General features: G+C 41.1%; 1 protein-coding gene across 1 annotated transcript in view; it reads right to left on the bottom strand.

Moving 5' to 3' along the window:
* Window positions 1-1,164: 1,164 nt before the first annotated feature.
* The window catches only part of CCDC168 (coiled-coil domain containing 168), a 30,929-nt gene continuing 15,819 nt past the window's right edge, over window positions 1,165-16,274 (bottom strand). The window contains exons 6-8 of the mRNA XM_057707181.1: window positions 3,763-15,581; window positions 1,919-3,666; window positions 1,165-1,804 (exon numbers count right to left, since the gene is read on the bottom strand). Of these exons, the coding sequence (XP_057563164.1) occupies window positions 1,165-1,804; window positions 1,919-3,666; window positions 3,763-15,581 (14,207 nt within the window). The remainder of the gene's footprint in view (window positions 1,805-1,918; window positions 3,667-3,762; window positions 15,582-16,274) is intronic.

Genomic DNA, 16,274 nt, shown 5'->3' with positions numbered 1-16,274 from the left:
CTAAAGAGATCAGGTAGCACTTATAACAGAGGAAGTGTTGTTATCCTATATAATGGTGATATGAAAACTATAATAAGATATAATAAAACGATTAACATTACGGAATTTTTATGAGGCCAAAAAATGGGGTTTTTCCCCCAAATGAGACCAATATTTTATTTACATACTAGAAATAAGCCAGTACAAAATACATTCGAAAAAATTCACTTGGTGCTAAAAATCCCAGCCCCACCCCACCCCCAATCTCACACATCTGGGTTCTTCTCCCCGCAGCCCCTGGGTGGACTCAGCTTTTCTGGGCCTCCAGCAGGAGCCTGGGGGCGGCAGTCACCAGTCCTGAGGGCAAAGGTGAGGGTGCCCTGCTGGTAGTGCCCCAGGTCACACTCCAGCTCTCAGTCACCTCTGCTGACAGGTGGACCCCCTCCATCCCCCACTCCATCACCTGCCAGGGCCCTCGCAGCCCAGCGCAAGTGGTAATAGGAGGGCCGGTAGTTCAGGTGCACTGAGAGGTATCTCCCTTCAGCACTGTGGGGCGGCTCCCTGCCCCTCCTGGAGGATGTTCCTGCGCAGTGGCAGGTGCTATGTGCTGAGGTCCCCGAGCGCCTCGATGCCCCAGCCGTGGCAGGTGGTGAACAGGTACAGGTCACGGAGCTGCTGTGGGTTCCACTTGCGGTTGGGGACGGGGACAAAGCCATCAGAGGAACCTGGGTTCTCAAAACCAGTACTTACCCAAGTTTCCTGTGACATTTGACACTGCTGAACCCTCGCTGCTACTTGAAACTGTCTTCCTTTCGTACCTATGTCCTTCTACCTTTCAAGATATTTTCTCTCAATCTCATTTATGGGGTACAATTCCTCTGACTAGCCTTTCAGTCATTGGGGTGGGGTGGGAAGGGGGCTTCGGGGTCTGCAGGCTTCTCCTCTAGGGATTATAAGGAGACAGTATGAACTAAAGGGAGATCTCATATGGCTGGACCAAACCGGAAGTCATCTTCCTTCCCATCCATCCCTCCCAGAACTGTGCAAATCTGCTGCAGAAATAAAAGGTATCAGTTTAGCAAACCCTTCATGAGGAAACCACATGACTTCATATGATTTTATTTTTCAAAGAATAGCAGAAGAGCGGCCAGCTCTCCCCTTGAGATGAATCTTGATATGGTAACATCATTTTTGATGAACTCGGCTGAAGGACTCTAAGAGTGACCCCAACAACTTTTTGGATGAACTCCATATATTGTAAGAACTTGAAATCTTGGCCACCAGGGGAACTCTGAAGTTTTTCTTCCTTAAAGTGTTGAGGGGAATAGTCCAGCGAATGGTTTGGGGCATAATCTCCAGTGAGTCTGCCGGTATACAGGCATAAAAAAATGGCTGGTTTTGTTTTCTTTCAGAATGGAAGTTGATATCCTCTTGATGAGGTTTGGATGCTGACTTATGTTTGCTTGGGAAATAATCTGATCTCTCTGACTCATAATCCTTTACTTTCTTCTTTCTTGTGTGTTTCTCTTTACTCTGTGTATAACTGTCATCACATTCCACAGTGTTGTTCTTTCTAAATAAATCCGATTTGGCTTTCTTTCGTTCTTTGCTTTCCAAATGCCTGTGAGGTTTGCCTTGGCTTTTTGCAAGATGTAATTTAATATTTGATTCCGTTAAGGGAACTAAAGAATAACTTTTTCCGCTCCTTGTAGTCTGTGAAAGCTGCTCTTCGCTGAACGGAATGGAAGATGATATAGATGAAACCTCTATAGTATTTGAGGAACTGTGATACCACGAGTCAGGAGGTCGCATTTTGGAGGATGACCTGTATTCCCTGCTTTTGTGGGATTCATAAGGTGGTGGTGTCATTTTGGAAGACAACCTACGTCCCCTGCTTTTGTGGGGTTCATAAGAAAGTGATGTCATCTTGGAGGACGACCTATGTTTCCTACTCTTGTGGGATTCGTAAGAAGATGGTGTCACAACTAAGGAATGTTTTTGACAGCCTCTAATATGATGGGAATCTGAATCTTCCCTGTAAAGTGGTTTCAAATTAGTTTCGATTTTCTTCTTCTTGCAGAGATTTTCCAAAGGCATGTCTTTCTGTAATTCAAATAGAATATTCTGTGATTTCTGACTTAAGTAAAGGTTGGCATCTAAAAACATACATTCTTCACTCTCGTGTACCTCTGAACATTCCTCCACGTTATCTGAACTCTCAGTATTTGTCTGACTGTCAGGAAAATCTTCAGAATTCTGAATTGAATGGGAATCAACCAACTCCTGAGCTTTTTCCTGAGTTTTTAAATCAACAGATTCACACGTATTTGTTTCTTGAAACCACACATGACATTGTTTATCTTTTTTGGGAGTCACAGGAGATTGTAACTTAGAAAGAGCCACGGTATCTTTCTGCACTATGTTGTGTTGATTAGGGTCAGAGGCACACACCTGGGTAGGCTCCAAGAAATTTCTGACTAATGATGAGTTTTCATGGAAACTTTCCTCTTTCAAAGAGAGATGTTCTTCTAACGGTTCTGTATTAATGGAAAGACCACCACTTTCTCCACGATCATCTACTTTTTTACATATTGCAACTGTCTGTAATTTCAGAACATGTTTGGGAAATGCATTTGGCTGAGGGAACATACTTTCGACTGAAGAACCCAGGAGAAAACGAAGGTATTTGTATTGTAAATCAAGATCTATTTGATGAAGAGATTTTTCCTCAAAAAGTAAGAAAACTCTGTTTTTTCGTTTTGGTGCTTTGACACCAGAATGGATACATTTCGATAAAAGTTTCCTTCCATCCTGAGCGCTGGCCATTGTGTAAGATTCTCTTACGATTCTGGGAAAGGCTTTCATTTGAATCTCCAGGGTTTTCACAGAAAAGTGTATGAGAAGTTTGTTTTTTCCTCCTACTGAGTAGTTTTGGAGAATATGAGGCAATGTTCTCTCTCTAGCAGAAGTCAATGAAGATGTTCCACTTTCTAGCACACTTATGCTCTTTAACTTTGTAATGATCTCTTCACTGCCCCTTGAAACATTAACAATCAGTGAGTTCATACTGCTGACAGGAGGTGAGTCTTTTTGGTATTTGAGTTTTAGTTTAAATTCTATAGTATCAATCCCTTCCAGAGACAAAAAGAACATATTTTTATGTCTTGGATAGAGCTTCCAACTGTTAAGTCTTGAAATAGCCAGTTTTTGATAAAAGCTGAACTTTTGGAAGGATTGTTTTACCACCTCTGGTATCGAGTTCAGTTTTATTTCAGGTGCTTTTGACTCTAAATGATTAGTGAGCTTGACTTTTTCTTTGCAAGTAAAATTTTCTAGAATAGGTTTAGGCTGCAGTTTGGGATGTATTGTCATGGATGTTGTATCTGGACCCCCTGCCAAAGGTGGTGATTTCCAATCATCACGCTTATCATCTTTTACTTTTTCCGGTATAGTAGGAAAAAATTTGATCGTATTTTTTACCTGGGATACAAAGACGTTTTTAATTGCTTCATAAAGAGGAAGTAAACTTTCTGCGCTTGGACTATCTGCCACTATTTTTAATTCATTACTTTTAACTCGGGGTGGTATGGACACAGTTCCTGGAGAAGCTTTTTGTTTCTCGACCTCTTGTATGGCTGTATCCTGTACCGGTTCACTCTGACCCCTATGCTCAGGTGGTGAGGCACACTCCACGGTATCGAGTGGTTGAGTCTCATCTTGTGGTTCTTCTACCCCTGGAGGAGAACTTCCCATGTTTAGGGCACTTTTCATGTGAGTTTCCACATTTTCCTTTGGATCTTCAGATACCAATGGACACTCTGTAGGTGTCTGAATGGGTTTGGGTACCTCTTCTTGCTCGATCATAAGCAAGTCAGTTTCTTTTACAGTCCTTGAGATAGCATCGCCTGGAACAATGCTTTCTTTTGTTTGTGGAGCTAAATTTTTAATCATTTCACTGCTGAGGTTTGCTTCTGATTTGATACTAGGAAGTTGGTGCATTTGTTGTTTGTCTGCCACGAAGGGCTGGGAATCCCGTGGAACTGTATTTGTAAAATTCTGGTCCCCTTCTTTTACAGTGCTACAACTGTCCGTCTTCACAGTTTCACTAGTGTCTGTTGGTTTCTTCTGGAATTTTGAAAGGTGGGTTCTCTTTGCTCTTTCTAGGTTTGTCTCAGATTTTACTGTTTCTTTAGTCTGAGACGGATGCATCATGGCAATAGAAAGGCTTCTGATAAATATCCCTGAGGCACCTTCTCTCCACAAAGCTATTTTCTTTGGTCTGTTAAAGTTATACTCTAATTTCTTCCGATTGCTTGGAGTACCATGTCCCGTGTTGCCCAGAATCTGTAGAACTGGATGCTTTGGGGTTTCCATATTTAAACATTTGGTGTTCAATTCTCTTTTCAAGTCTGCTATTGTTAATCTGCCTTTCTGGCCTCCAAATTTTGGAGAAAGAGGAATATAGGCATAAAATGAATCTAGAACATGTTTTTGAAACATTTTTTGTAGCTGAATGGTTTGTTTTGCACCAGACGCTTCTCGTTCCTTTTTATGTTTTTGCTTGACTGGGCAGCTGTTTGCCGTATGGGTGATTACCTGACTCTTCATTTGAGGTTCCTCTGCCTTCAGAGATGTCATATTCAGGTTTACTGTACTGATCGTGTCCATTTTTATTGTCTCCTTCTCCAGATTAACAACGGTGTGTTTGTGCATTTCTATTTTGTCCTCTTCCAGATGGACAGCTATGTTTGTGTCTATTTTTAATACCCTTTCTTTCATTTCTAATATTTTTTGCTCCAGATTTCTAGCAGAGCCTGTGTCAGTTTTGTTTTTCTCCTCCAGATCTCCAGATTGAAGTGGAAAAGCCCAGCGAGAGGAAATAGACTTTTGAAGTGATTCTAGACTGTGTCCCTCTTGCTCTGGAACAAGCAATGTCTGCTCTTTTTTCCCTTTTTGGGCATCAAACTCTGTAATATCCATGTGTATTGCTGGTAGTATTTGTATTCCAGGATACACTGTAGTTTGCTTGTGCATGCCGGTTTCCAATGGTGTCCTCTGCTTTACATTCTGAAGTGGAATCTTCAGGGAAAGGCTAGAATCCACCCTGGTCTTCTGTCCACTCCCAGACCGCAGCACCACTTGCTTTTTCATAACAATTTCTTGTTCTATATTTTGGGGGTCATTTGACTCTGTGATATTCATTTTCTCAAGTGATTCTTTTGTCTGTGGTGCTAACACTTTGGGAGGGGACATTTCACTTATTTTTTCATTATCTCGTCTGTCTTCCTCAGGCTTATCGAATTTACATGGATCTTCAGATCCTGGAGTTGCTTTTGATAAAGTTTCTTGTTGGTAGGCACCTTGCTCTGGAGTGGAAAAGCCTTCTGAACTGATAGGGGAGCTAAGTGTGGCATATATGTCCTTGGATAGTTTCCTTGGCACTGAAACTAAAACCTGAGGACTTATTTTATGGTTTAAGTTGTTCATTATTTCCATTTCTTTCTTCAGATTTTCGATTTTCGTCAGATCCATCATGGGGAAGGAAAGAACTGTAGTAAAAGTTTCTGGTTTGTACTTTTCTTGATGAGCCTCTGGCCCTGTAAAGAGACATTCCAATCTTTTCCCACTTCTTATGGTACCAAATCCTGTGAAATAAAAGTCCTCAGGCTGTGAATTTGAAAAGAACTGACTCAAATCTCCTTCAGATTTGACTCGTGGAGCTTCCTTCCTTTGCTGTACGCTGAGCATGAAGTTTGAGGTCCACTGTTGCATGGCCTCTTTCGGCTCTGGGTGTTCTGCATTTTTGACAATTTCATGCTGACCAGCAGCTGACTTTCTAACTGCTGTTTTCTGGGTATCTAATGATTCCTGGAGATTTTGCTGTGGGTGAGAGGATCCCATGATTCCTGGTGCGTCTTTGTCTATTTTGCTCGCTGAATCTAGATAAAGAGGTGCTGATGGGATGGAAAGAAAAGTCCTTGTCGGAACCATATGTGGTTCATCTTTACCTTTGCGCACTTTTCCCCCTGGCTTTTTAATAACATTCAACACAAATTCCTCTGCACTAAGGATGTGTAGAATTGGTGAAATTGTTGCCTCTTTGAGATGTGTCCTGAGCCTCATATCTACTTCTTTCACATCGTACTTTTTTTCTTTCTCTGACATATGTTGTTTTCTTTTTATTACATCACCACCAATTCCCTTTGTATCTGGTCTCTTCTTTGCATCTGATAATGCTGAAAGCATTCGTGGAAGTAGAGAGGGTTTTTTAATTCCAAGCTTTCCTTCATCTACTTGTGTACCTTTATCTAATTTCAGTTTAGTTGGAGGTTTGGAAACATAAATTTTTCTTACCACCGTACCGGGTGGTTTACCTTGACTTTCCTGTTTCTTTTGCTCTATCCCTCCAACGTTCAGATGCAATTCTGTTCTGTGGAGTACATATGAAGAAGGTGATTTCTTGGACTTCAAAGTTATACCTTTGCTGTGCGCCACACCTCTCCTATCTACTGTTTTTACTGTGTCCCTCTCTTCTTTCTCGTTTTGAACATCTTTCATGGTATCACCACTAACTGAATGTGTACATACCATTTGCCCTGCATTTGATATTCTGGTCAAAACAGACCTTTTAAGTGCTAGCATTTCATCGTTGACTTGTACTCCTTTATCCAATTTGGGGGCAGAGAGAGATGGTGATGAAATAGAAGATTTGGTCAGAACCATACCTGGTCCATCTTTACTATCCTGCATCTCCTTTCCTTGATGTTTGGGGGACATGAGGTTTCCTCTTTCTACTCCATCCTCTTCCTTGTTCTGGGGCAAATGTTGGCCCTCTTCTCTGATGCTGGTGTTTTCGTCAAGGGGGAGAGGAGAAGATGTAGAAGTGCAGGTCTCAGTCAGCGTTGCATCACCTGGCTCCTGTTTATCTTCCTGAACCTTCTCTTCTTGCCCTTTAGTTTTCCACTGAAGGTCACTTAGATTGGATGTAAATAAAATAGGTGATTTCTTTGCTTCCAAATCCATATTATTGGGGTCCACTCTACTATTCATATCCATATTTCTCTCTCTCTCCTTCTTTTCTTTGTGTAGCATGTGTTCTTTTAATTTTTTTACATCTTTTGAAAGTTCTCCATCATTGGTTTCAGCATATTCTGACGATTCCTTGGACTGTGCTTGTGGGAAAGGCAATTTTGTAATTCTTATCATGTACCCCTCTCCTGTTGTATCAGATTTAAGATATGGTAGAGTCAGTAAAGAAGTACAAATGTTTTTCAGTTTTGTAACTAGTTCACTCTCCTCTCTCTGTACCTTTCTCTTTTGCTCTTTAATTTTCCATGGCAGTTCTTTGGTATCATGTATATGTGAAAGTGGTAATTCGTTTGCCTTCGGATTCATAGATATTGGGGGCACTTTGTCTTCAGTATCTGTTTTGAGTCTAGCTTTCTCTTCTGACATATAACCAGCACATGACCTAGTATCTGCTTTTTCCCTTGGGAGCACTTTGTCTTCAATATCTGTTTTGAGTCTATCTTTGTCTTTTATCAGATAACCATCAAATGACTTAGCATCTGCTTTTGTGCTTGGATTGAATGGATCATAAATCTTCAGTGGTGGAAAACAGGATCGTGTTATTCTTTCTGTGTCTTTCTTTTCATTCCTGCTAGTGTCCCGTTTTAGGTAAGATGGAGACAGTAAGGAGGCACGAGTTTCCCTCAGAGCCATTTCTGGCTCCCCTTTGCCATCCTGCACTTCCTGCCCTTGTTCTTTGACATTCAGTGGTAGTCTGTTTCTACTGAGGAGGTGTGTAAGTGATGTATGGGCCTCCAAAGTTATTATTTTGGGGTATAGTCTGTCTCTCACATCTTTTGTTTTTACTCTGACCTTTGTCTCTTTATATGGTGTATATCCTTTTATTATTATGTTACATGAGCTAATACCTTGACTGGAATGTGCATGTCTGATTTTCCTTGCACCTGATGACTCAGGGAGCTGAAATGGTGAAGGAGAGAATCCTGCAACTGTAGGCAAGTCTTCGCCTCCTTTGGTTCCTGCATCCAATCTATGGTGAGATGGAGAAGGCGGGGAAGGAGGAGGCTTTGCTGGAGCCCCATCGAGGTCTCCTGTTCTTCCCTGCCCCTGTTCTACACTCTCCTCAGCGCTCAGCCGTACTTCCTTTCTCTTACTGAGAGCACCGTACTCAGCAACACTGGCCACATGAGGAGGGGATGATGTCTTTGCCTTGAAATCTGTGCCACTGTAGCGCACTGAGCTGCTCACAGCTGCTGTTTGCACTCTGTCCTTTTCTTTCAGTGCTGGATGCTGTTTTCCTCTCTTTCTGTGGCTACCAGTTGACTTTGGAGGTGCTGATCGCCCTGAAGGCAATGAGTCCTGGAGCTCAGGAGATGGCACGTGATTCCTTATGATTCCTGGACCACCTTCTTCTGTTATTGTGTCAAATTTAAGATGAACCGAAGAAGTGACAAAAGGACAGATTTTGCTCAGAAGCACAACTGTGTCCCTTCTACCTTCCTGCCCCCTTCTCACTTGCTCTTTGATGTTCACTTGCAGTTTATTTGCTTTGAGTATATGGAAAAGGGATAATTTCTTTGCCTTCAGAGCTAAGCACTTGGGATGCATCAGGTCTCTCACAAAAATATTTGCTTTCTCCTCTTCTTTCTGTGTCATGTATTTTGTTCTTCTGGAATCACTTGAGGTATCATTCACAGGTGACACTGTATATTTTAATTTCTCTGCATTTGATGATTCTCTGTACCATGAGGATGGAATACAGGGTTTCATTATTCCTTGCTGCTCTCTCTTGCCTTCTGTAACTTTGTTTAATGTAAAGTGATGAAGACAAGGTCCTATCAGAACCTCATCTAGTTCACTTCTTTCCCGTACATGTCCCAAGTCTTCTCTTCTGTGTGTCTGTACTTCTCTAATTTGGGGGCTACACCTCCCGAGGTCATTGGGTACATGTAGAAGTGGTAATACCTTTGCCTTGGAAGTTGTCCCTTCAGAGTACATTATATATTTCATATTTGCTATTTTTCCTCTAGCCTTTCCTTTCTGGGGCATATGTTCGTTTGCTGCTTGTACAGCACTTGTGATATCACCCTCGATGGACTCTTTATTTGCATTTTTCACTACATCTGATGATTTCTGGTGTGATAGTTCCGGAAGGGAGTATCTTGTTACTTCATTTCTGTAGTCTGCCTCTTTTATTCTTGTATCCAATTTAAAAGAAGTAGCAGGTATGGAAGCACAGGTCAAAACCACACTTGGTTCACCCTGAATTCTCTGTATCTTTTTCTTTTGCTCTTTGATGTCCTGGATTTCCTGTGAAATTGGTGATTTCTTTTTCTCCAAAGTTAGGACTTTTGCCATTTTTACTCTGCCCTCTTCTTCTTGCATTATATGTTCCTTGGCTTTTTTTAGACTGTTTGAGATATTACCATAAACAGGCTTTTTATATGCTATGTTTCCCATATCTGATGACTCCTGGAATTTTGGTTGTAGAAAAGAGGATCTTGGTTTTCTTAGCATGACTGCTTCTCCTTCCCTTCTTATGTCCACTTCAGAGTAAGGTGGTAAAGAGATGGAAACACAAGATTTTCTCTGAATCCCAACTTGTTCATCTTTATCTGCCTGCATCTTTTCCTCTTTTTCTTTGATGTTCAACTGTAATTCCCGTGCAACTGGAGACTGGTTCGCCTCCAAAGCTATTCTTTTGGGATACCTTATCTCTTCCAAAGCCATTTCCACTTTATTTTCATTTTCCTGTGGCATATATTTTGATCTTTTTATACTGCTTAAAATATCATCAGTTGGCTCCTCACGTGTTATCACCGCATCTGACAATTCCTGGAGCGTCAATGGTGGAAGGCAGAACCTCGATACTCCTCGCATGTATGCCTGTTCTTTTATTCCAGGACCCTGTTCCAGGTGAGGCGAAGACGGGATGGAAACATGGGGCTTATTCTGAACTACATCTATATCACTGTTATCGTCCTGTATCATTTTCTCCTGTTCTTTATTGTCCCACTGTGGTTTGTTTCTATGCAATGTATATTTTAAAAGTTTTTTCTTTCTTTCAAAAGGGGCGCATTTGGAGCCCCTTATATTTTTCATATATACCATATTGTCTCCATCTTCCTTCTTTTTCTGTGGCAAATGTTGTTTGGATTCTATTATGTTGCTTAAGCTATCTCTATCAATTGACTCTGCAAACGATGTTTTCCTGATATTTGATGATGTCTGGATCTTTAGTGGTGGAAGGCAGTTCCACGGTGTTCCTGACTCATCTGGTCCTGCTTTTGTTCTTGAATTCAAATCAGGATGTGATAAAGATGGTAAGGAAGTAAACAAGTTGGTCAGTTTCACCCCTGATTTACCTTTATTTATCTGCACCTTGCTCTCTTGTTTTGTAATGTTCAGCAGCCCTGGCAATTCCTGTTCAATGAGTATATGTGACAGTGATGATATTTTTGCCTTCATGATAACATTGGGATCCATTATTCCTTTCATATTAACTCCTTTTATCCTATCCCCCTTTTTCTGTGATATAGGTTGTTTTATTCCTTTTACATTATTTGAGATAATCTCATCAGTTGTCTTTTTATTCAATTTGAGGTAAGGTAAAGAAGGGATGAACTCACATATGTTTCTCACAACCACATGGGGTTTGACCTTTCTATGTTTTATATTTACCATTTTCTCTCTTATGCTCCACTGTAGTTCTGGTCTGCTGCCTGGGCTACCATAGTCAGTGATATTAAATATATTTGAAAATACCAATTTCTCTGAAGTTCTTTGGGGGCCTATTATGACTTTCTTAGCTCCTTGTTTTAAGTCATTCTTCTGTCTTTTATTTTCAGGCAAAAGAGTCATGTGGATAGAAAGAGAATGTGAAAATAATCCAGGTAGGTATACCTCTTTGTGTACATTTTTTTGACATGTTTTATGTAACTGCACCTTCTTTCTAACTCTTAGCTTGGGGGAGCTAACATTTGATACTGAATCAATTACCTGTGCTCCATCCAATTTCTTTCCTTTCGGCAATGAGACATTCTGATATTTTACAGTTTTACCGAATGACTCTAAAGGCGGGCTTGTATTTTGTTTTGTCATTTGCCTTGGAGGAACTGAGGGTACAGTCCACTCCAGGCCATACCCACATCCGGCATTTAGGTGATCTTTAGAAATCAAGTCTAATTCTTTTGTCCTGCTTGACGCATTACCTACTTCTGATAATGCTTCCTTTGTTGGAGGCATTACGTGTGTTGGGAGCCAGGGTTCATTTGGAGGGTAAGATGTATGCTCAAGAAAATTCTCAGAGGGAATCAGCAGGTGCTGCTGGCTTTGTTCTGTACTGGGTAAGTTTCGTCTTTTTTCATTTTTTGGAATATATCCAACAATAACATCCATTCCTTTTAAAGCTTCCTTAGCCTGTGGAGCTGAATATTCACAATTCATCTTATTTTTGCCACCTATTTTTACTTCTTGCACTGGGGTATCAATTCGACATGGACCTGCTTGGGAGTGAGACGCAGACTTTCGAAGCACCTCATACATACATTTCTCTTGCTGGTCTCCCTTTCCTGTAATAAGCAAACCAGTTCCTTCTGCACTTGGAGTGTAATCCACAGTACTAACTACTTCTTCCGATGCCTTCTTTTTACATGGCATCTTACTTTGAAATATATCTCTCGAAGGGTCAGAAGCAAGATTTGGACAAATATGTTGCATACATGCTGGTTGCTCTTCTTCTCTTCCTGCAATAGGCAAGCCAATTCCTTCTGTATTTGAAGTGTGGTACGTTGGACTATCTACTTCCTTTAATGCTTTTGTTACCCTTGGCAATTTAATCTGAAGTATATCCATCAAAGAATGAGAAACAGATGTTGGAAGAGCCTTGCATGTATTTTCTTGTTGTTCTTTCCTTCCTCCAATATGCAAATTAATTCCTTCTGGGCATGGAAGTTGACCTGCTTTGTGTGATGCATTCTCTACCATCAGGCGCAAAACTGTTGAACTCAGGGCTGCGACTTCTTTCTTTTGCTTTTCAGTATAGAGTTGAAGCACTATGCAAGAGGAAATGGTTTCCAGAAGGTTTTCTTTCTTCTGGTTACAACTATTTCGTTGCTTTGCCCTCCATTTTTTGGAAAAGTTTATTTTCTGTCCATTTGATTTTAACAGAATATCCGTTAACTTCGGTTTCTCTTTTCTCCATGGATTTACACTTGAAACGATAGAGATGTTAACATTTTCTTTCCCTGTTGCATTTACTGCCTCTTTTACATGAAGAGGTTCCCCACTGCGGCAAAGAAATGTCTGTTCATTTGAACCTCGTAAGATATCAGTTTCTCTTAAACCTTCTCTTGCCAATAGATGTGAAATATTTTTTCTGTCAACGCACGTATCTTCCTCAGAGACCTTTCCTGTATTTTCCAAATAAGGACTTTCCATAATGGGGTACAAAGTAGGCTCCAGGTGTGTCCCTGAAATACTTCCTTGTTTCAGCAGTTCCTGCTTCTTGCAAGTCTTCTGTTGAGAAGCATCCAGCTCTGGAAGAAACATATCCTGTCCTTTTGAAATGAACGAAAAGTCCATTTTCTTGGATGTTTCTCTCCACTGTGGAGTTGAAAATGGACGCTGGGCCGTGTCTCCATCTCCCTCCTTTACTCCTGGTGTGATGAGGAATTTGTGTTTTGTGTGTAATCTAATTCTTGAGATGTCAAACCTAGTGCAGTTTGTCTCCTTCTTTTGTGAAGGTGAATCAGGATATACTTCTCTTTTCAAATCTACTGTGGACTTGACATGGTCAGGCTCCTTCTTCAGTTGCTGACTCAGCACGAAGCGATATCTACATTGTGGGAGAACGTCCAGTGAAGCAATTTGGTAGTTTTTTTCTTGCTCTCTAATATACTGTTTCACTGTTTTGATATTTCGTGACGTAGCACTCTTAGCCATGGACGGTGAAAATGCTATTTGTCTTCTGTTTCGTGATTTCTCCAGCTTTGGCTGTGGAGGGATGTGCGTCAGCCTTTGTGACTTGCCTTTCTCCCTTTCCGCTTCCATCAACCCTTGAATTTGAGATGGAACAGACCCAGAGTCACAAACAGTTTTCAGAACTAACTCTGCCTCAGCTTTACCATGCTGCACCCCTGGCTTCTGTTTCTTGATGTTACACCTCGTTTCCTTTGCTTTGCTTTGGGTACCATATTCTGTCGTGTTACCCATCAGGGAAACAGGTGGTTTCTCTGCCTTCGATTTTACCTGTTTGGTATGCGTAGTCTTTTTCACACTGGCTGCTGTTGCATTAGCTTTACGTTTTATGATTTTAGGGCCCTTAGGACTGTAAGCATAAGCAGGATTCTGGGTGGTTCCTGAGACACATGGTTCTTGCTGTTTCTTTTGCAGAAACCCACATGGCTGGGTATATTGTGGAGGTGTTCCAGACAAAACCTGTTGTTCATACTCTTCTTTCTCTGTAAGCTTTGCTTTGTTTAGGGCGTTTCTCTTTTCAGAAGATTCTCCATATTTACCCCAGGTACTGGGTGACTGCTCCATTCTGATGTGCAGTGGAACAGACGCAGAAGCATCTGTAGATTTTAGGTCTGCGTTTAGCACGGTTTTTTCTCTCTCTGTCTCCTGTTCCTGTCCCTTACTGATGCTTAAAGCAGCATGACCTGCGGCATTAAGCGACTGTAAAATCACTCGGCCTTCCACTGGCAACTTCATGTATGTTGACTGTAAAGGACTAAACCTTGATACTCTGTCTATCTCTGTTTTGAGTCTGCTTTGCCTTTTAGTGTCAGAGGTATCCGATGCGAAGTAAATCGGCATATTCACATTTGTAAATATGTCAGCCACACTCTTACCTTGCCAGATCTCTTTCATTTTGGTTTCTAAATTGGATCTAAGTTTTGTCCTCTGTTTTGTGGCAAACTGCTTATTGATTTTAACTATCTGTAAACTGAATGGCTCCTTTTTCTTCATAGCGAAACATTTGAGATTCAATATGGTTTTCTCTTGTACTGTGTTTATCTGGCTTTCAGAGTCAGATAAAACAGGCGCGAATAAATCTAAAGGCCCTAAAAGAGCTGGGGCTAAGTCTTCCTCCGACTCTGCCTTTTGCTCTGTAATAAGACCACCCAGGTTTTTGTGAAGTGTCCTGTTGTTGTACAGAGTGCTCCTTGCTGCTGTATTCAATGAGAGGTTATCAATCACCAACTGGGACGGTGGGATCTTAGCTCCCTCCGTGGGGCGGAGTAATGTCTCTCTCACAATTTCGTTCCATTGCCTCCCTCTTGTCTTGTACTTAAATTTGTGATTTTTCTTTCTGCGGCTTCCTGTAAGACACCTTGTGCTATTACGCACCTGTAAAATGGGTAGTTTCTCCGCCTTCAGAGGTACCTGCTTGGGACACGTTGTACTCTTCTTGTCTACAACCTCTAATACGTAACTCTGGCTTTTGGGTTCAGATGAATCAAGGCTGGAGAAATCTAAAGGCTTTAAGACTGTTCTTATGAAGTCACTTTGACGCCATGCCTTTTTCTTAGAAATGGGACTACCCCATTTCCTCGTAGGATTTCCATCCCAGAGACCATTGCATTGTGTGAAACAAGTCTCTGATTTTCTTGCTTTTGGAAATGAGGTCTTTAGATCGACCATATATTGTATTCCCTCTTGAGAATGAAGACTTTTCTTCAATGTTTGTACTTGAATAAAATTCATCACGTTTCTAGAAACGTGCTCTGAAATAGTTTCTCTAACGTGTTCTTCTTGCCTCATATTTTGCAAGGCACAAGACAAATTCCAGATCCTTCTGCCTTCTGAACTATTCAGTTTAGATTTTGATTGGCAAGGGCCAAGATTTTTCACATGATGGGAACTGGAACAGAAGTGTTGGCTGTAGTGTGGAACTGATGCGGCTAACATTTTCGGGATATTTTCCTCTCCCTCTTCGTGCGGCACATTCATTTTCCCTTTGCTGCTGGGTCTGCTTTGTGTATCAGTCAAATTGGCCTCCCGTGCTTCCCCATCACTTGGTGCTTTCTCTAGCTCTGGATAGGTGTGGTTGTGTATTTTTACTCTTGGTTGATCTGCCCCTGTTTTGGGTGTGCTGTCAATTTCAATATCTATTTCGTTATCAGTGGAAACAGGTGTGGGAGATAAAAATGTATCTGCTATACTTCTATTTGGTTGCATGTCTTGTATCATGGACTTTAAATGGCATTCCTGTTCCTTTCTACAGTACAGATGACCATCCTCAGTGATATTAAGCACCTGTGAAAAAAGAGGCTTCTTTGCCTTCTTGATTATACGTTTGGGACCCATAAGATCTTTCCTTCCTGGAAATTTTAATGCTTTTTTCTGCCTTTTAGATTCAGATAAAGCAAACATCATGGATATTGTTAGTAAATCTCTTGGCAGCTCTTTATGTTTCTTGCTAATACGACCACCCACTTTCCTTTCATTATAAGGAATTCCAAGCACTGAGATCCTTGACTTGGGAGATGGGATATTGTGATCAACTGTGTATTTTGTTACCGTTCGAGTTTTTATGTCTTCCTCTTCTTCTTCAAGTTGTAGGGAAGCTACAGTGGAAACATCCAGCTTCCCCGTAGGGCTACAGTCAGATGGAGTCCTATACTCTGCTCCACCAATTAAAAAACCATCAAATATTGCTTTCCCTTTTTCTAGACGTGAAATCTTTTCACTTATTCTATGCAGTATGTCTGTTTGTGGTGGGATATTCTTCTTCAGCTTTTCAGTTTGAAATGGAGTTATCAGAGGAGAACAGACAGACTCCAATATATTTTCTGAAACTAGTGTCTGTTGCTGCACCTCTTGCTCTGTAGTAAGCATATTTTGATCTTTTCTACTTCCGGCCCTATTCAGGAATTGTAGACCTGCTTCGAATGAAACTTCCTTGCCCTCTTTTTCTTTTTCATTTTGCCATCTTGATTCTGATGTGTAGCTTGAAGTGCTCCATTTACTAGAGGTATATTTACACAGTCTTTTCCCTTTCTCTTGTTTTAGCTGTGTGATATTGACTTTTTTTCTTAATGGGCCTTTCTTTGCTTTCAGTTTTTTGTGTGTTTTAATGGCAGGTGAAACAGGGGTAGGTGAAAAAAAGGTATTCATAAATATATTTGACATACTTTGAGATATTTCTTTGGCCATCTCCTCCAAGGTATAGACCCATTCCTTTCCATGCCTGGGGGCACCAGACCTAGGGATATTAGTTGTCTTTAAAATTGATGCCATCTGGGCTTTCCCAATTCTAG

Source organism: Hippopotamus amphibius, chromosome 14 (assembly GCF_030028045.1).
Source record: "Hippopotamus amphibius kiboko isolate mHipAmp2 chromosome 14, mHipAmp2.hap2, whole genome shotgun sequence".
NCBI classification, from domain to species: Eukaryota; Metazoa; Chordata; class Mammalia; order Artiodactyla; family Hippopotamidae; genus Hippopotamus; species Hippopotamus amphibius.
Note: the sequence above shows the minus strand (reverse complement) of the source record. Positions and strands in the feature narration are given on the sequence as shown.